Source organism: Danio aesculapii, chromosome 7 (genome assembly GCF_903798145.1).
Source record: "Danio aesculapii chromosome 7, fDanAes4.1, whole genome shotgun sequence".
In the NCBI taxonomy this organism is placed as follows: Eukaryota; Metazoa; Chordata; class Actinopteri; order Cypriniformes; family Danionidae; genus Danio; species Danio aesculapii.
In genome coordinates this window covers 20075071-20095378 of record NC_079441.1, presented here as the reverse complement: position 1 = coordinate 20095378, position 20308 = coordinate 20075071, and the positions used below count along the sequence as shown (strand labels likewise).

Here is a 20308-nt window from a genome sequence, read left to right as displayed (position 1 = left end):
GCGCGGACGTTCGGCTTTAAATAGCTTATCTGAGCAGCACTCCCTCTTTCTCACCCTCCTCCTCCTCCGCTTTTACACTGAAGCTTGCCAGTGTGTTCAATAAAGTATGAGGACGACATTCTCACTATTCGTATTCATAAAAAAGTAAGGCGATAGATTTTCCCCAATGTGATTGAATAACTAAAGTGTTATCCTAAGCTGGTCAATTGCCAATGTTTTTTTTATTGACGACCACATGATGAATGATTAATTTGATCAGTGACCATTTAAAGAAATGAATGAAACACCCGAATTATAGATGGTATTATAGCTCTTTGTGTAAACACGTCTCGTGCTGTTAGATTGGAAACACTTTACACTTTAGCATTCATACATTTCAGGCCTGTGTAGGATTGGATTTGTTCTTCAGTGTTTAAACTTTCAGCAGTGAAATTTAAACCACACTGAACTAAACTAAACTGAACTTTAACTCTAAAATCTGGACTGACACAGTTTAATTTTACTAGAACTTGTATGTTAAGCGGATTTGACACAACCTACATTGTAAAAGCACTATAAATAAACATTAATTGAATTGAATTGAAATAGGGGGGTTGGGTATTTCGAAAGACCCACCCCTCACTGACAGGTCCAGAATTTGACTGGTATATAACTGCTGTAAAGTTAGTTTGACATTTGACATTCATTAGACATTCGGTTTCAAACCAATTCAATTCTTTGCTACTGTAATAATTTGAGCCAAAACTATGTTGGAAAGGCATAAATGTGTGCCCTTTTTGTTGAACAAGGCTTAAAAAAATTACCCATAATGAATTAAACCATGCGAAATTATTCAATAAGAACAGTACCAAAATGTTCAGAAAAACATCTTGCTTTTTTTTTTTGGAATTGGCACTTTATTTATTTTATAATATTTTTTAATGTATTCTATCTTTTAATGTAAAATAGTAAAAGTCAAATAAACTCCGACTCCATTTGAGATAAAAGATTCAAATCACCTCTAAAATTGTCAGATTATTATTCTCTATGATGCACAAGCTTTGTTTTTTTTTACAATTATGCCTTTGTTGATTTTATACACAGAAATGAATACATATTTTCAGTATGTCGGATACAATGCAAACACTTAAATGAATTAAACTCTGACTCCATTTGAGATAAAATATTTAAATCAACTCTAAAATTGTCTAAATATTATTCTCTATGATGCACAAGCTTTGTTTTTTTACAGTTATGCCTTTGTTGATTTTATAAACGTAACTGAATACATATTTTAGTAAATTCTAAGCTCATTACATTATGTATAAGACTGTAATAACTTACAGTTTAAGTGCACATTTGTAAATGAACACTTCATGGTAAAATAGTATGGTAAGCACTGTGACAAAAATGTATGAATAAATTTGTCCATCAAAAAGTGTGGTAATGATCACCATCTGACAATCTAATGCAGCAAAAAAAGTGCTTAAAATGTCACTAAAATGCAGTATTTAAACCTCAATATTTAATAGAAAATGAGGCGTATAACTGCAAAAAGGTCCCTTTTTTGAGAGAAAAAAACAGCCCTTCCAATAGGCTGGCTACAGGCCTGGATTTGCACCAGAAGAATCTGTGTTTGTGTGTATACGTGTTTGTGTTAAAATTTTAGGTTATGTTTCCACAAGACCATTATGAGGTTTTAAAGGGATAGTTCACTCAAAATGAAAATATAATCACCATTTACTCTCAAGTTGTTCCATACCTTATGAGTTAGATGAGAAGATAAAACCATACCTTATGAGAAGAAAAAACTATTTGGATATCAATGGTTTCCAGCTTTCTTCAAAATATCTTCTTTTGTGTTCAATTTGGGAAAAAAAAAACATGTAAATGGTGAATAATTGATGGCCAAATGTTCTTTTTAGAGTAAACAATCCCTTTAATGTTTTGGATTCTTAACATCAGTTCACATAATCCGAGTTTTCATGTTTAATTTTCCTGTATTCTGAAGTCATACTGTGGGCCATTTTAGTTTGCTTAATATATCTACACTTTTAGGCATTGTGCCAATTGCCACAGGTCGCCATGTGCTCTGGTTTAAATTCAGACCTCCAGCACCAACAGAACAGTTTAGAGGCTGAATCTGAATATATGCAAACTTCTTGAGAGTAAAAAAACTATCAAAAAACTTTACAGTTCAGAGAAACATACCACTAACACCATCATATTACGAGAACATGTGTTTTTTTCACCCATGTTCATTTTTATTTCCAGCTAACGGTCCACTTGCTGCTTTCACCAGTGGAAATTTACAGAGGCAAATACCAAAGAGGAAAGAGATTAGAATTCAGAACAGCAAACCCACTCCACAATCTGGGTTGAAGGCCAAGGCCCCCTATTGCTGCTAATTAGTATTGTGTGACTTACTACCAATAGTGTTTGCCACTGATCAGGGAGCTGTTGGATGTTAGTCCCAGCCCAGGGCCTCTAACTGAAGGCTGATTTAGGAACAGTGGTAAATGGATAAATAATCCCTGAGATGTTCTTTGAATTCCCATTATGTAAAAGCAACCATTTGGGACAGCAGGAAATAGTTTTATTAGTTGTGTTGGGATTTAACTGAGGTCTGATGTGCACTCAGAACTCAAACCCTTCACGTCCAGTTTATGAAACAAGCAATTAAAATGTCACTTGGATTTTTTAAAATGAAGCTCTTGTAAAGCTTTCATTTTCATCTCTCTTTCCTCGACTCACTTGTTTCTCCTGTTTTGCTTGTATCTCTGTTTTTTTAAAAGATTTTGACATCTACTGTAAGAACGTGGATGAATTTAGCTGTTTGTAACGGGAGCACATTCAGCGAGAGACACATAAGGAAACAGTAAATTGTAGCATTATGTCGGAAAGATTTTGATTAGCAGAACCGCTCTCTTTCGTTTTATTTGAAGCTTTAGTATGTATTAGGGCTGCACAATATATCATTTCAGCATCGGTATCGTAAGGTGCGCATCCGCAAGATTTACAATGTTATGTCTAGATTATAGTTGTAGCCACAAAACACAGGATTTTTAGAGTCACTGCAAATATTAACCATAATAAAGTGAAGGTTTATCATTTGCATGTGTTTTTAAGGCCTGTGACGGAGCATTTCAAGAGAATTTAAAACATTTGGGCACAAGAAATTATGACTTTTGGAGGTGGGCCAAAGATTAATTACGTTTAATTATTTGTTATTTTGTTGAAGATGATATAGTGTTAATTTACATTTACAAAAAAATGCATTAGATTTTTTTTAGTATTGTTTTATGTTTAAATATCTGTATTTCAAACCTAAAATAAGATTATATTGCTTACCCCACTGGCTAATTATTAGGCTTGTTTTATGGAAAGTCTCACTTAATTTTGACTTATTTCTGAAAGCGAAAAAAGAAAAATCTCTATTGTTTTATATTTGGACTAGAAACAAGGCAACGCTAAGTAATTTGAATTGCGATTACTCAATTTCTATACCTAAATACTTGTTAGACTCCCTACACTGTACCCAAAAAGTTAAGGTAACTCAAACCATTTGAGGAAACCGATTGCAACAAACCATTTAAGTTCAAAAACTAATCCAAAAGGGTACTGTGAACTTAATCCATTTGAGTAAAAGAAGCAATTTGAGCACAGTAAAACTCAATAAATGGAGAGAACTCAAACCAACTGAGTACTGTATAACCCAATAAGTTAAGGCAACTCAAACCATTTGAGAAAACTGATTGCTACAAACCATTTGACTTAAAAAAATTATCTGTATGAGTACTGTGAACTTACTCCATTTAAGTGAAGTATCAAGGTATTTAATTAACTCATTACCTTCAACACTGAGTTCAAAACTCTTTTCAAACAAGTAGATTTAACTTTCAGTAAATTTTGAGTTAACTACACTCATTTCATTTGATAAAGTTGACAGTTGGGTCTTGCAGTGTAGAATAAGTCAAATAGAGAATTCAAACCATCTGGTGAAACTGTATTCATATCGCAATACATATTGCAAAAAGTTAAAATATCACAATGTCAGATTTTTCCAATATCATGCAGCCCTTGTATGTATAATATCCAGATAAATACATTCAGACCAGACTGCAAGGTTTCAGCAAACGTTGTCTTTGCACTTATTAAAGCAAAATCTCTTTATAAGTTGACCTTTTTGTTCAGTTTAGTTTAAAACTTATTAAAAGTCAAGTGCTTTATGCATTCTAAACCCTCTATGAATGTTTGTCGAGTGTATTTAATGGGATCATGGGATTGGATACCTCATGTGGAGTAAATCTTTGGCCCTCAGTCCACATTGAAATGCCATTGTTGAGGTCAGAGATCACAAACCAAGAATAGCAACTGTGCAAACTATCATAGCAGTGAGATGACACACAAAGAAAACCCCCTGTTTATGCAAATGAATTATTAAATACAGCTTTTGACATATTTGCGTTCTTAGGATCAGATTCATCATTAGCTGAAAGGATGGGAAATTCTAATAGTTTATTGTAATTCCTCAATTTTTTGTGCTAAGCTAGAGTACTGTGTGTAATAATGCACTGTCAATTAATTTGTGCTATTTAACTTGTCCACAACATTCTGTGCTAGATCATTTCTATCCACATTTGGGTGAAATCCTAAAAACCAGGTTGAATTTTTTTATTTATTTTGCAACCCATTTAAAAGTAACCAAACCTAAAAGTAGACTTTAATACAAATATCCCCAAATGTGTCTTGAAATAACCCAGCACATTTTTAGAGTTAAGGTGTCAAGAAAAACAAACTACTGAATATGCCAAAAACAATCCCCTTGTTCAGGCAAACAACAAACAGTGCTTATACACTCACAAGATATAAAAATACTGTAAAATCATGACCTAATCTTGATGCACAAATGCAGTGTACATTGTGAGTTTATAAAAATTAGGTTAAATGTGTGATTTTCCTAAAAAGGGCTGTAAATTGACTGTTGAAATTGTGTTTTCAGATCAAACAAGTGGTTTATACCTGGAAATAATACTTACCTATGCCATGACCAAAAATTAAATGTACTCACCCTCAAGTGGTTATAAACCTTAATAAGAATCTCTTTATAATGTTTAACACAAATGAAGATATTTTAAAGAAAGCTAAAAACCTGTAGCCATTTACATACTACTGAGAAAAACAAATACCATGGAGCAATGGTTACGTTTACGGCTTTCTCTAAAATATCTTCTTTTGTGTTTAACAGAAAATAAAGAAAGTTCAACAGGTTTGGAACAAGTCAAGGGTGAGTAGATGCTGACATTTGACCAATTTGATGAATCTGATTTCCCCAAGTAGGACATGTTCCTGGATTAACATCTATGTAGATCCTGGAACAACATTTCAATCAGCCAATCAGTATTAAGGGATATGTTTACCGTTTATGTTAAGTTTAGGCTTACGGTTAGGTTTATGCACTTCTACAGGATTGTTATTCAGCTATTCACCTATTTGGGAATAATTTACAGTAATGGTTGTGTTTAGGGGTAGGAAATGGGTATGGATTACATTTTCTGACTAAAATGATGTTTCAGGATCAACATAAATGTTAATCCAGCATTGCATTCTTTGTCTCTTGCCTAGTTAGTACTAAACATAAAAAGAGTGGCCTATTTATTCAGTCATCTGGAGATGTATAGATATTTTTTGCAACATTTGTACAATCTAATTTTGTGGATGTTATGGTGTTTCCCTTTTTACTTTTTGCTGTTTAGCCAAATTCAATCAACTCTCTCCTACTCTGTGTGCCACAGAGAGAAGAATAATTATTTACACCTTCAGATGTGTCTTTATTCAGTGTACACTAGGAAAGATATACCACCATTTAAAATGTTGAAAATACTTTGTTGAAAGCGGAAGGTGTGTTTTGTTTAGTAATAAAGCAAGATTATTCACCACAAAACCAGAAATATATCATATGAAAGCTAAATAAGTAGATTTTCCAATTATATATGGTTTGTTAAGATGGGACATTTGTCCAAGAAGCTTTAAAATCTGGAATCTAAAATCTAAATCTTGAGATAATGTCCAAATTAAATTCTTAGCAGTCCAGTTTGCTAACAAGAAAATAACTTTTAATATATTTATGGAAGGAAATTTACAAAATGTTTACATGAAACTTGATCTTTATTGAATATTCTAATGATTTTTGCAATTTGTCTATTGTCACAAATAAACCCCTTCAACTGAAGACTGGTTTTGTGGTACAGGGTCACATATTTGCATTATTCTGCCAGTTTGAATGAGAAAAACCACTGTAGAAAGCCGAAAACAAAAAAAATCTGCCTGTCTGTTGTATTTACTCTGGCACATGTAGTCACTCTCAGAGGAAGATGAGTGATTTAATGAGTGTTTACACTCTCACGCCGCAGAGCTTTACTCGCATGCTGTTGCTTGGCCCCAGTGCACTGAATATCTGCTCTAGTCCAGCTCAAATCGCTTTTAGCCAGTTTTCCTTCTCTGTTCACATAGAAAATACCCCCTTCCCCAAAATTGCACCCCACCTCCCCCAATTTTTGTCCCCATCAACAATCCACCTTCCCTCAACACATTTCCCCCGGGGTGCGTATGAACTCACAAGTCAGTGTCAAATACCTACATACGCATGTTCAGTAACATCTGTGATTTTAAACGCAATGAGTCACGTTAAAAAAGACAAGCAGAGGCATGAATCTGTTGATGTGTGCATTGTACAGTTATGGGAAAAAATTCACAGGGATGGGATTCACAGGATCATAAAATATACATAGATATGTTTGTTTCTTTGATTCGATAAAAAGATCTAATTACATTTCTGACCAAATTGTATATTAAACGTCATCTTTTATGGCATGTTTAGACATATTTGGAAGAAATCTCATTAATAATTTACAGAACAAACAAATTAAGTTACCACAATACTACACTGCTGATGATTTTTGTAAAGTACACAATATTTAACTGTAATTTACTGTAGGACAATTATGCAGTCAGTGTATTTTAAAGCTGCATTGTGAAAATTACTGTATATTTTACAGTAAAGATACATATACAGCAAGATAAGTGTAAATATAGTATTTTTGCTGTAATTGATTTACATTAAGTTACTTACTAACTAAATTGTTATATGTACTGTATTTTAGTGTAGGACAGTTATGCAGTGCGTCACTGTATTTTAAAGCTGCATTGTGAAAATTACTGTATATTTTACAGTACAGACATACAATACTGTAAATACATAAACAGCTAAACAAATGGTGCTGTAAATGTAACCACCGTATCTTTGTTGTAATTGATTCACAGTAAGTTACTGGTGAACTGAACTGTAATATGAACTGTATGTTAGTGTAGGACAGTTATGCAGTATGTCACTGTATATTAAAGATATACATACAATACTGTAAATACATATACAGCAAGATAAATGGTGCTGTAAATGTAAATATAGTATTTTTGCTGTAATTTATTTACATTAAGTTACTTACGAACTAAATTGTAATATGTACTGTATTTTAGTGTAGGACAGTTATGCAGTATGTCACTGTATTTTAAAGCTGCATTGTGAAAATTACTGTATATTTTACAGTAAAGATATACAATACTGTAAATGCATTTACAGCAAAATAAATGGTGCTGTAAATGTAAACAGTATTTTTGCTGTAATAGATTCATAGTAAGTTACTGGCGAACTGAATTGTAAAGAACTGTATTTTACTGTGGGACAGTTATGCAGTATGTTACTGTGTTTTGTGCATTGTGAAAATTATATTTTACAATAAAGATATACTATTCTGTAAATACATATACAGCAAGATAAATAGTGCTATAAATGTATCTATAGTATTTTTGTTGTAATTGATTTACAGTAAGTTACTGGTGAACTGCTGCCAGTAAGCTACTGTAGATTCTACAGGATTGTTTTAAGCGTATAAACAAAAATAAAAACAAAGTGTTCTCTCAATATTTTCCAGCTTTATGTTGTGTTTTTAGACACACACAAATACAAATCCTCCTGCATCAGAATCAACAGACTTAAGCAATTAAAAAGCAAGATTTCAATGAACATTTAAACAGAGCTTAAGAAACCTCATAACATCCATTCACATACTCCATCCAGTGTGTTTCTGCTCCGCTTCTCTCTGCTTTTGTCTGGAGCCATTGTGGAAGCTGATGAGTGTATTGTGTCTGTTCTCTCTGTCTAATTGGCGACTGGACATTGAATTAGTCTGGTCGGATCCATGCAAACCCTTTCATACAGCCGCCTTGTTTTGTTTTTTTGCCTAATGAGTGTTGTGTGCTTGTTTACATGTTGCATGTTCTGTGCCAATAAGAACAGAACATCCTTTCCTGAAGCACTGGTTTGAACCAGATTTCTATACATTAGGCTGACGTCATCATGTGTACTCGGACATGCTGTTGCCTTTCTCCCCTTGTGGCTGAGGCATGTATGGTATGTTTACAGCGATCAGGTGATTTGGTCTTGAGTATCGAATCTGTAAGCTTGTTTGAGACGTTCTCCAGACGTTTAGCCTGCCTTGGGCTTCAAATAGGTGTTTGTGTGCAGGATTAAGCAGCAATAGAGTGAAGGGTTGCTCTGGTCACAGAGATTATAGGCTTAAATATTGGTTTATTGTGTGCTATACTGATTATTAAAACAATTAATTAATAATACAATTACATAATAATAATAATAAAGAGTTTTATTGTTTTTTTGATAATTAGTTTTCTTTTTTCTTCTTATGCGGTCTTTATTTATTCAGATAATACAAATAAAATAGTAATGCTGTGAAATATTTTGCTGTAAATAACAGTTTTATTTGTGAAAATATTTAAAAATGCATTTCCCCCCTGTATTTCAGCAAATGTTAGATCTTATTAGAACAATTCTTAAAAAATCTTTCTAATGTGATGATTTGCTGCTTAACTATTACAATTATAATTGGCACTCAGCCATTAATGATGTTATTTATGATTATCAGCTTTATGATTATCAGATGTTATTTATGAATTATATTTTTTATGCTTCATATGTTTGTGCAAACTATGATTGTTTTTAAAGAAATTTAGCAACAGAAGTTACTTTAGATTAATCTGAAGTACTGAGGGCCAAAGATTTACTCTACATGAGGTTTCCAATCCCATGATCCCATTAAATACACTCGATGAACATTCGGGTTTAGAATGCATAAAGCACTTGACTTTTTATACGTTTCAAATTAAACTGAACAAAAATTGCTTTAAAAAGAGGAAAGACTTTAACAATTAATGTTAGATTAATCTGTCATTGATAAATAAAAGTCTTTTTTTTAAAGAGCAAAACACATTGAAAATGATCAGAAAACTTTCTTGAGCAGCAAATCAGAATAATAAAATGATTTATGATGTTGAAAATTTACCAACAAAGGAATAAATTATATTTTAAAATATATTCACGCATGCTTTCTGTTTTATACTGAAATAATATTTCACAAAATTATAGTTTTTATTTTGTTTAATCAAATAAGCATGGTCTTAATGGTCAAAAGGGACTGTAAAAAATAAATCCGTAAAATTTACGGTAAATAAATGTCAGCTGTGGTTGCCAGTACTTTACCGTTAAAAGTGCAGGACAAACCGTAAAAGTAATTTCTCATCTTTACGGTAAACTACCGTATTTCATCAATTTATGGAGGTAACGTGTCTGTAGTTTGAATTACCAACATCTACACATCTTTTGTTACACAGTTAGACACGTTAACACATAACTCGTAATTTACATAATAAACCAATGCTCAACACAAATATCTTTTCCCACAAGCAGAAAAGTGTAACAGTGTATAGAAGATGCTCAGTGTCATTCACACAGCTACTAAACACCAGTATCGTAACACACATAAAATTAAAGTCATGAAATAAACATTGTTTATCAACATAAGACGTATCATAAATCTCTAATGTACATAACTGATCGGGGAACATCTAAACAGATCCATAGTAATGTCAACAAAAAGCATAAAAAGTGATGTGCCATACAGGGAATTCTGGGAAAGTCAGTTTACGGTTATTCGCCATATATATTAAGGAAACATACCGTTAACCAGGTTACGGATTTTTACTGTAGCATTTTTACAGTTTTTTACCGTTAAAATCACAGCCATTTTTTACAGTGTACTTTCAAAAATATGAAACGTCCTGATAATGTACATTAATATGCATGACAGGAAAAGGATCTGAAAACTCTGCAAGAATCTGATGTACTTTTTTTACATGTATAAATGCCTTCAGTCACCCCCTGATTTCACTGCATGAATGTTTCAACAGCTGCAAGCTTGCCTTTCATCACCAGGAGCTTTGCCTATGTTTTTGAGTGCTACGAGATCTAGTTTATTCCGGTGTCAGAGTTACAGTAGTGAAAGCAGTGATTACAGAGGAAATAGTGAATGGCACAGGTGTCAAAAAGAACATAGTGGCTTTATCATTTATAAAGCTATAGAAAACAGTCAGTCAGTCACTGGATTCAGAGTCTCTCCCCAAATGTAATGGAAACTAGGATTTCTCCTGCCAAGAAAAGGAAAACACTCAGGGATATTTTTGTAACCTGTAGAGGAAATATCCTTCTTAGGCAAACTGATGCCAGCTCTAAAAATAGACATTGCTTACTGTAAGTTAATAATTCAGCCCATCAAAGTATTTTTATAACTCATGAGAAACACAAAATGCATTTCAGCAAAATTAGTTTATTGTGAAAGAAAGATGTATTGGGATCATTAGGATATGACCATTTATTACTCTAAAAAGTATTCAATTTTAACCCTCTTATATATTTTTTTAAGTTATAAGTTAGACAATATAATGTTTGCGCATATACATTAGATTAGTCAGTGTTTAAGCCAAATCTGAAGCTTATCTAACAAAGTAACTTACGATAATGGTAAGTACACCCAAAAATATTATTTTCGTAAATATGTCTGTTTAATAAATCAGTTTTGTTTTATTGCACCAAAATACATTGCCTATTCACTGAGAAATGAATAAAAATATTCATTTTCAAAATGGGCTGTACTCAATTATGCTGAGCACTCTGTCTGTCTGTCTGTCTGTCTGTCTGTCTGTCTGTCTGTCTGTCTGTCTGTCTATCTATCTATCTATCTATCTATCTATCTATCTATATATATATGTATGTGTTTAACTTGATGAATGAACTTGAATTTGTTCAGCTTCATTATAAAATTATGACCCATAAACATCAAAAGCATAACAATTCAGTACACTCTTTTTATAATCTATGCATGTTTATGAATCTAAACAAGAAAAAGACACACATACATAATAAATCATTGCAACTACTATTTTTGATAGCTCAAAAATCAAAACAAGAATTCCAACTTGAAAGTAAGGTAGTTACAGAGCTTGACATTTGATTATAATTTACATATTTTACAGGTCAAACAAAGTTACATTTACACAAAACATCCCTTCTTTACTGATAGATTGGATTGCATCATTTATAAGCAGCCTGTGTGAAGGCTCTTGTCCTGTTGTTGTTTGTCGTTGGTGGTGTTTTTCTCCTCACACTCACAGACCTCCTTCATCCTGTAGTTCAGAGAAGAGAGAAATCATTCGCAATAGACGAAGAAGGCATGACATTTATTTCAGCATTGAGATATCTGAATGCTTATATAGTTTGTATATTTGTTAGTGTTTGACAAAAATTGCAACTGATTTTAATTCATAGAGTCTAGTTAAAATGAAAAAGTCACTGTAAAACAAACGTTATTTAACTGCGTATTTTGTGATTCACAAAATACAGTGTTTTCTGTTTATTTTACAGTTGTAAATTAAATTATGGGACTTTGATCTATGCTCTGTCAAAATTTTGATGTTCAATGTTTAATTCTACAATTTAACAAAGTGACTTATTGATATTTTAGTAGTTTAAAGTAATATAATTATATATAGAGAAATATGTCTGTAAAATAACAGAAAATGTACCAACCCAGAAAGTATATCGCTTTAAACTATTAAAAAATGTTAATAAAAGCCACTTTTTAAAAACTTTTTAAGGTTAAAAGTTGTTGGAAGAAAGATAAAAGTCCCATAATGCTGCCCAAAAGTATGAATAAACATGGAATTGAAAATAAATAAATACAAAAAAAGAATTCCAAAATGTACAGACATATTTACAGTGTAGTAATGCGTCAGATTGCACAATGTATTTCACAATTTACCGATTTTCTTTTCCGGCAGTCTCCACAGATGCATCCCACACATCCATTCACCACCTGAATGACGCAGAGAACTGCCTGGAGGGCAGAAAGAGACAGAAGTATGGAGAACAGCACAATGTGCCAGAGGACCATATTCTCAGGGAAGATGCATTCAGACCAGCTTGACTTGTCCACCAGGTAACTGCTGTTCCTGTTACAGCAAGACAGAAAGAAGAGGGAAGTTTGCGTTAACGGCTTCATCTAGTGGCCATACAGTGAACTGCAATTACACTGTAAATCAGTACACTGTAAAAATCTGTGTAGTTAACTCAAACTTGACTGAAAGTTAATTCTACTCATTTGAAAGAAGTTTTGGACTCAGTGTTGAAGGTAATGAGTTAATTAAATACATCATTGCTTCAACTTAAATGGAGTAAGTTCACAGTATTCATATAGATTCGTTTTTTTTTTTTAGCTCAAATGGTTTGTTGCAATCGGTTTCCTCAAACAGTTTGAGTTGACTTAACTTATTGAGTTTTACAGTACTCTGTTGGTTTTGAGTTCTCTTCATTTATTAGGTTTTCCTGTGCTCAAATTGCTGCTTTTACTCAAATGGATTAAGTTCACAGTACTCATTAGTATTAGTTTTTGAACTTAAATGGTTTGTTGCAATCGGTTTCCTCAAATGGTTTGAGTTACCTTAACTTTTTGGGTTTCATAGTGTACGAATTACTTAAGGATTTCTTATTCTTGCCATTGAAGGTACAGTACACCCAATAACATTTAATTTACCAAGTATTTACACACACTTGAAGGATTTCATATCTATTTGAACTTCTTCGGTTAAAGATATTTATGCACAATTTAGACTTTTGCTTAAAAAAAGTTCAATGCCAAGGTGCACATGAATTATGAAAAATGTGCCTTAAAAATGTATGCACACAACTACAGGTTAAATTTTTTATCCAGTGGTGGTCAGTAACGAAGTAAATGTAATTCGTTACTGTACTTAAGTAGCCTTTTCACATATCTGTACTTTACTGGAGTATTTCCATTTGGGGGGACTTTGTACTTTAACTTCACTACATTTCAAAGTCAATTACCTTACATTTTACTCAGTTATATGTTGTCTTTCCTTTTTAATTATATGGGTGGATTACAACGTAATTGGTCTAGCATATCATGTGATATCCAAAATGGCTGAAAGTGACAGGCATATTTGGGTTGACAAAGCGGTCCAAACATTTTTAAATGTAATAACCAGTGGTGGAAAGAGTACTTAAAAAATCATACACAAGTACCATTACTTTTCCTTAAATGTAGTGCAAGCAGAATTAAAGTATTGTAAATATTGCTCAAAGTTTGAGTATTAAGCTGGGAAAAGTTGATGCGTTTAGATATAATTTGTGCGTGTGTATAAACGTAACATTCTGTAGTGCATTTAGTGATCGTTTAAGGCCATTTCGGTCATCATACAGTAAACGTCTGTCATCTTCTCATCAGTGACATGCAGTGTAAACAGTCTCTGGATCATTGTGTGTAAAGTATCTTCTTGGACACTTTTAATGCTCCCAAACAGTTTGCTGCATGTCTTGAGGTAGTTCAGTATGATGTGATTTACTTTCTATGAGCAATTTGATAGGACAGGAATCGCAGGACTGATTTTTCTAATCCACATGGACAGGAAAAAATAAAGTAGTGACTGCAGGTTGAAGAAAAACAGTGGAGTAAAAGTACAGATACAGCACTAAATATGTACCCAAGGGAAAGTAAAAGTACACATTTTTAAAACTACTTAGTAAATTACAATTCCTGAGAAAAACTACTCAATTACAGTAATTGGAGTATTTGTAATTTGTTACTTTACATCACCGGTAATAATATGAGAAAGAAATGATGATTATTCATCATTCAACAAAAACATTGGCTATTTTTACTTCCCAGACTTGCACATTCAATGCTACATTCATTGCGTTTTGTCTTCTGAGGCGCACATAATTTATTATATAAGAAAAAAGCCCATGGGTTTCTTCAACTGCAGCAAATTCAGTTTTTCATTTTGACATTTGGTGCAAGTTTATCAGAAAGTGACAATTCGGACTCATTGATGACTCATTAAATGTTTAATGCAATATTCCAGTTTTGCACGTAAGTCTATTTCATATATTTCGATGGAAACTACTGACATTCATAGTGTAATAAAACTACGGTAGTCGCTTTTTCCAACGTTTTTCAAAACATCTTCTTTTGTATTCAACTGAAGAAAGAAACTAATAGATTTGTAACAAGTGGAGGGAAACAAATGGTGACAGATTTCCATTTTTGGGTGAATTATCCTTTTAAGTTGTCTGTATTACAACTGTCCATATTAGCTTTTTTTTCCAATTGTTTTATTTTTAATAAATTTAAGGTTTAAAGCGTTCTTACCCTTTCCTGTCCTCAAAGGGATATTTCCAGTCTTCACCTTCACCTTCAACTTGGCATTTTGGCCCAACAGCCAATGCTGCAATGGCTACACAGGCACAGTAGACCGATCCAATAACGCCAAACAGAGATGAGAAAACAGAATTCAGCATCTGCAAAGAAAGAGCATCAATGCTGAACAATCAAAATATGTGATATACTTTCTATAGACTGCATGTAGACTTTTTTATTTTGTTTGTTTACACTTAATTGTCTCCAAAGGGGAATTTGTCTTGGACCCTAGGCCCACATTTGCATGCACTGAACAAAAACAGACAACACAAATCAACTCAAACATTCAATCATCAACACAAATATTACATATTTAAAAGTCTAATTAAAGTAGGAAAAACAAAAAAAGAAGTGTATGTATTAGGGATGCTCCGATCGATCGGCCGATACCAACATTTAATGACTTGACCTGTATTCGCCAATCTGGCCGATCTCATGAACCGATTACAGGTGTTTGTTTACGAGTTTACAAGCAGAGGAAGATGCACATGCGCTCCTGTATATTATACATAGCCTACAAAAGCCACTACACGTAAGAAGGTAAATGATTTGTGGTAGTGTGAGCGATCGATTCACTCGAATCACAACAGCTAAAATAGATGCAGTGTGACCTCTGTTTATACAGTCTATTGGCACGACTCACTTGAGTGATGGTCTCTTTGTTGCAAGTGCAATTATTTTATTTACCATGTTTTGAGCTGCTGTGACACGAGCAGAGCGATTGTTTTTAATTTTTACTACCAATTTTTATATCTGTGTTATGTTATTTTCTGTAAAGCTGCTTCTAGCCATGATATGGTTACACCTAAACGGTGAAAAGAAATGTGTTTAAGGGATTATATGCAACATCCTTAATTAATTCTCTGAGTTAAGGAGAGATCTCCACTTAAGTATCATCCTTAGAGGGAAAATGTGCTTAATGCATTATAAAGCTTAAAGCATTAAAATCGGTTCTCAGTATCGGCCGATCACCATGACAAGCAATCAGTACTTGGTATCACCAAAAACCCTGATTGGAGCATCCCTAATATGTATATTATATGTACAAATGAGAGTTTTTTTTCCTTGTTTTTTTGTTGTGTTCCAGTGTCAGATTTACTCACCCGACAACGGTTTCCGCAGCAGCCTGCCCCACAGCAGCCTTTGCCCCCGGCTCTAATGGCTGAGCAACTTGGGCACATCATCTGATGAAAAAAAGTCAGTGAAAACAGACTTATCATCAACTGAGGGAAGATGTAAACCATTTTGAATATGAAATAACCGATTAAACATTTATTATATGTGAGTTTCTGCTATATGTAAATATATACTGGGGTCATCAAAGCAAACCATTATCTTTTTATGTAAATCAACATTGTCCAAAAGTACAGAATGGTTGTAATGTAATTCATCACGCTGAAATAAGTATTAAATACAGTTGAAGTCAGAATTATTAGCACCCCTTTGAATTATTTTCTTTTTTAAATATTTCCCAAATGATGTTTAACAGAGCAAGGACATTTTCACAGTATGTCTAATAATATTTTTTCTTCTGGAGAAAGTCTTATTTGTTTTATTTCTGCAAGAATAAAAGCAATTTTTAATTTTTTAAACACCATTTAAAGGTCAAAATTATTAGTCCCTACTTTTTCGATAGTCTACAGAACAAACTATCATTATACAATAACTTGCCTAATTACTCTAACCTGCCTAGTTAACCTAATTAACCAAGTTAAGCCTTTAAATGTCACTTTAAGCTGTATAGAAGTGTCTTGAAAAATATCTAGTCAAATATTATTTACTGTCATCATGGCAAAAATAAAATAAATCAGTTATTAGAAATGAGTTATTAATACTATTATGTTTAGAAATGTGTTGAAAAAATCTCTCTGTTAAACAGAAATTGGGGAAAAAATAAACAGGGGGCTAATAATTCAGGGGGGCTAATTATTCTGACTTCAACTATAGGTATTAGTATGTTTACAGGGCTTTTCAGTCTTTCAGGGATTTCATTCAAATGAAATTCTATAGACAATTCAATAAAATACAAAAAAAGATGTTTTATAGAATTATCTGTTGTCTTAGACTTGACACATGGCAGAGAATTAGGTGTAATAAGTCTTACCTCCCTGACATCCCTCCTTTTTGCCTCATATAAAAAAATCTATCAGGCGTGCTTAGTAGGATCACCATCATATTGTTTAAACTTTAGTTTTGCTGACTTTTTGCATGAGCTGCGCGTGAGCAGTAAGTAGGCTACTTTTTTGGAGTGCATATTAACTACCGGTACTCGCGTGCCCCAGTAAATTGGGTCTAGTGACGCCCCTGATTTGGTCTAAAAAAATTGACACACAAATTCACAGAGAATATATATGTCAACAGTATATTGATACATCTGTTCATATTTCCAAAACAATTAACCATGCAGTAAAGGGATTAGAAAAATATCAATCTGTAAACCTGTATTATATTTTAAATGAGGGAAATAAACTATGGATGTGACCAAAAAAGTCTGCAAGTTTACACTATGCAACAGACTTTGTAGAAATTCTGTCAATTAAACTGCACAACCCAAAAGAAATCATGCTAATCAAAATGATAAGAGTTGGCTTACTATAAAGCAAACATGATTGATTTTATTTAATGAGGAAAAAATCTTCGTTATGGATGTAACATCTCTTTGTTATGATGTGACAGATGTGAAATTGCCACTTGGTGACTTCGGTAAATCAAATATAATTCTTTGAAAATCTTGACAGGGACATTTCTGAGTATGTTTACAGGACTCTAAAATAGAAGCCTAAGCAAACAACCTAAAAATAATTTAGCTATTTTAATAAAACAATATTTTTTTCATGGCAAGGTTGACAATTGCATAGAATTGCTCACATGCTTTTCAATAATAAAGGTTTTCTATTGGAATCTGGATTGATTAAGCTTTTTAAAATATCTAGAGAATTTATTTATTGCACAAATAAAGAGATAAAAAGTGCTTTAAATTATTAATTTATTCTTAACTCTGTTGTAAAAGTGTTAAAACTAAATGTTTCTGATTTTAATTTTAGCTCAGGATGAACTCATCTTGATAATATCAAGGATGTTCCATAGTATGATATCAATGTAATACAGGGTGTGAGCATAAAGCTTGCTTCACCTAATTTTATTGCTCATTACTTTTACAGTTCCTTTATTCAAACACTGTTTAAACAAACTGACCAACACTGCTAATTTAACCATTCTAATACAATTTTTTTTTAATTAAAAACATTTTAAAACTATTTTAACAATATACACTTTTGGTTTAGTTGTTCATTGTCATGTTGGATGTATCTAATCAGCTTTGTGCGATCTAAAACACAAGTCAGGCCTAATCATTTTAGCAAACCATAAAATCTTTAAAGCATCTCACACGTTTGTTACCTCATGAAAAAGCCAAGTTAGGACAAACACATGAATGATAACAGACTGAATACTCACAAATAGTCCTCCACCAAGAATACCGCCCATTAGCCAGACCTGAAGTGAAATATTTTTGGTGTCCAACTGTTCTCCATTAGGAAAGAATAAAAGTAAATTGGCAATTATAGACAAAAAGGCTGATGGTAAAAGCATCAGCCCCACTAACCGCGCACACTTTCCGGTACACATTGCGATGTATCGGTAAAAACACTATAAATCGAGAGAAATCGTCAAAGGCTGTGTTTTTCTCAGCGGAGCACAGGCACTGACTGATACGACTGAATGCCCTTTGAGACCTGACAATATTTACAGTGCTTTTATCAGTGCCATTTATGGTGTGTTAACATCACAGTGGGCAGTGGATGGAGTTTCAGTTCTGGATAATGACTGTCAAATGTGATAAGTTGCTTGGATCTGATTGATCAGTGGAAGGTTTGGGTGTGCAAAAGTTACAGTGAGGCCATATTATTTTATTATAGCCAATTTTATGATATATTTTGTTATAAATAGCATCTACGTCACCATTTATTGTGTGACTGTATAGGCTAGAGCAATACTTCTGCTTTCATCATTTCGTCGACCATCTAAGCGTGATTGCTGATTTTTTTTTAGAGAGGTTCTTATACCCTTTTAAAAATAGGTTGTTCAAGTCAATTTTTCTTCAGGTTAGTTTCTATTTCAGAGGTTGCCACAGTGGAATTAACCGCCAACTATTCCAGCATAGGTTTTGCACTGCGGATGCGAACCCAGTACTGGGAAACACTCTCACATTCACACGCGCACTCAAACACTACAGACAATTTAGTTTATTCAGTTCACCTGTAGCGCATGTCTTTGGACTGTGGGGGAAACCGGAGCACCCAGTGGAAACCCACACGAACATGGGGAGATCATGCAAACTCCACACAGAAATGTCAACTGGCCCTGTCGGGACTAGAACCAGTGATCTTCTATCTGTGAAGTGACAGTGCTAACCACAGAGCCATTGTGCCATCTTAATTGGTTATTATACTGCATTTTAGAACTGGTACTGGTGACTAAAGGGGACGTCTTAACAATAAAGAAATAAAATAATCATATTTTAAAGGTCAAAATTAAGTTATTAGGAGTCAAAATTGTATTTTATTAATAATAATTATGATGATTATTATGGAATATTAGTCCTATTTGTTCATAGTAGGAATAGCCATAATCGAATATTTCAATGACAATTCAACTCTCAAAAACATTATAGATTGGTAAACGTATTGTTTAAAGGTGTTGTATGTAAGTTTCTGACTCTTCTAAAGCCGAAAAATACCATATGTTTGCAAAACATGCTAAGTGAACATAGCTAAAGCACAATGCTAAAGTCAGTTATTCTCATTTGAAAATCTGTGCTGGAATGTCTGTCTTTATTTTGGCATCTATAACCCACCCACTGCCAGTTTACACAATTATATTTTAGCACTCTGAGTTGTATTGCTTTGGATGTAGTCAAGGCCACCTCAATGTATGCGGCTGAAAATATTCGACATCCAGAAGACAGAAGCATCCTGGATTCAGAGTTATAAAAATCCAAACAAAGTGATTTTAGTTAGCAAATAATATAAATATTACAAACGCAAATGTGAGCTGTGCAACTTTAGTTGTAACTGTGTCCCAACAACATACTATGTGACAAGCAGTTTGGCTGTCCGCACCAGATGCAACACAGAGCCATTCAGAAGAGCAGAATAGTGCACTGCACTCCAGGGAAATGGTATGTTTTATAATCTAATCAATACATATTAAATCTTTTTAACATTATTAAAAGTACATGTGGGCGACGCAGTGGTAGTGCTGTCGCCTCACAGCAAGAAGGTCGTTGGTTGGAGCCTCGGCTGGGTCAGTTGGCGTTTCTGTGTGGAGTTTGCATGTTCTCCCTGCATTCGTGTGGGTTTCTTCCAGGTGCTTCGGTTGTGTGCAAAGACATTGTGGTAAAGGTGAATTGGGAAGGCTAAATTGTCCATAGTGTATGAGTGTGAGTGAGTGTATGGATGTTTCCCCGTGATGGGTTGTGGCTGGAAGGGCATCCGCTGCGTAAAACTTGCTGGATAAGTTGGTGGTTCATTCCACTGTGGCGACCCCAGATTAATAAAGGGACTAAGCTGAAAAGAAAATGAGTGAATGAATGAATGAAAGTACATGCTGAGTGATTGGTAGTTCTACAAAAAATAGGAAGACAAAGT

The 20308-nt window shown here is 33.5% G+C and overlaps 1 protein-coding gene across 1 annotated transcript; it reads right to left on the bottom strand.

The window, feature by feature from the left end:
- Positions 1-10071: 10071 nt before the first annotated feature.
- tm4sf5 (transmembrane 4 L six family member 5) lies at positions 10072-18392 on the bottom strand. The gene is made up of 5 exons (XM_056462782.1): positions 18117-18392; positions 15764-15844; positions 14613-14761; positions 12207-12396; positions 10072-11571 (listed from the first exon to the last, which is right to left on the bottom strand). The coding sequence occupies exons 1-5, from the start codon at positions 18285-18287 to the stop codon at positions 11554-11556; spliced, it is 609 nt and encodes a 202-aa protein (XP_056318757.1). The 5' UTR covers positions 18288-18392; the 3' UTR covers positions 10072-11553.
- Positions 18393-20308: the final 1916 nt, after the last annotated feature.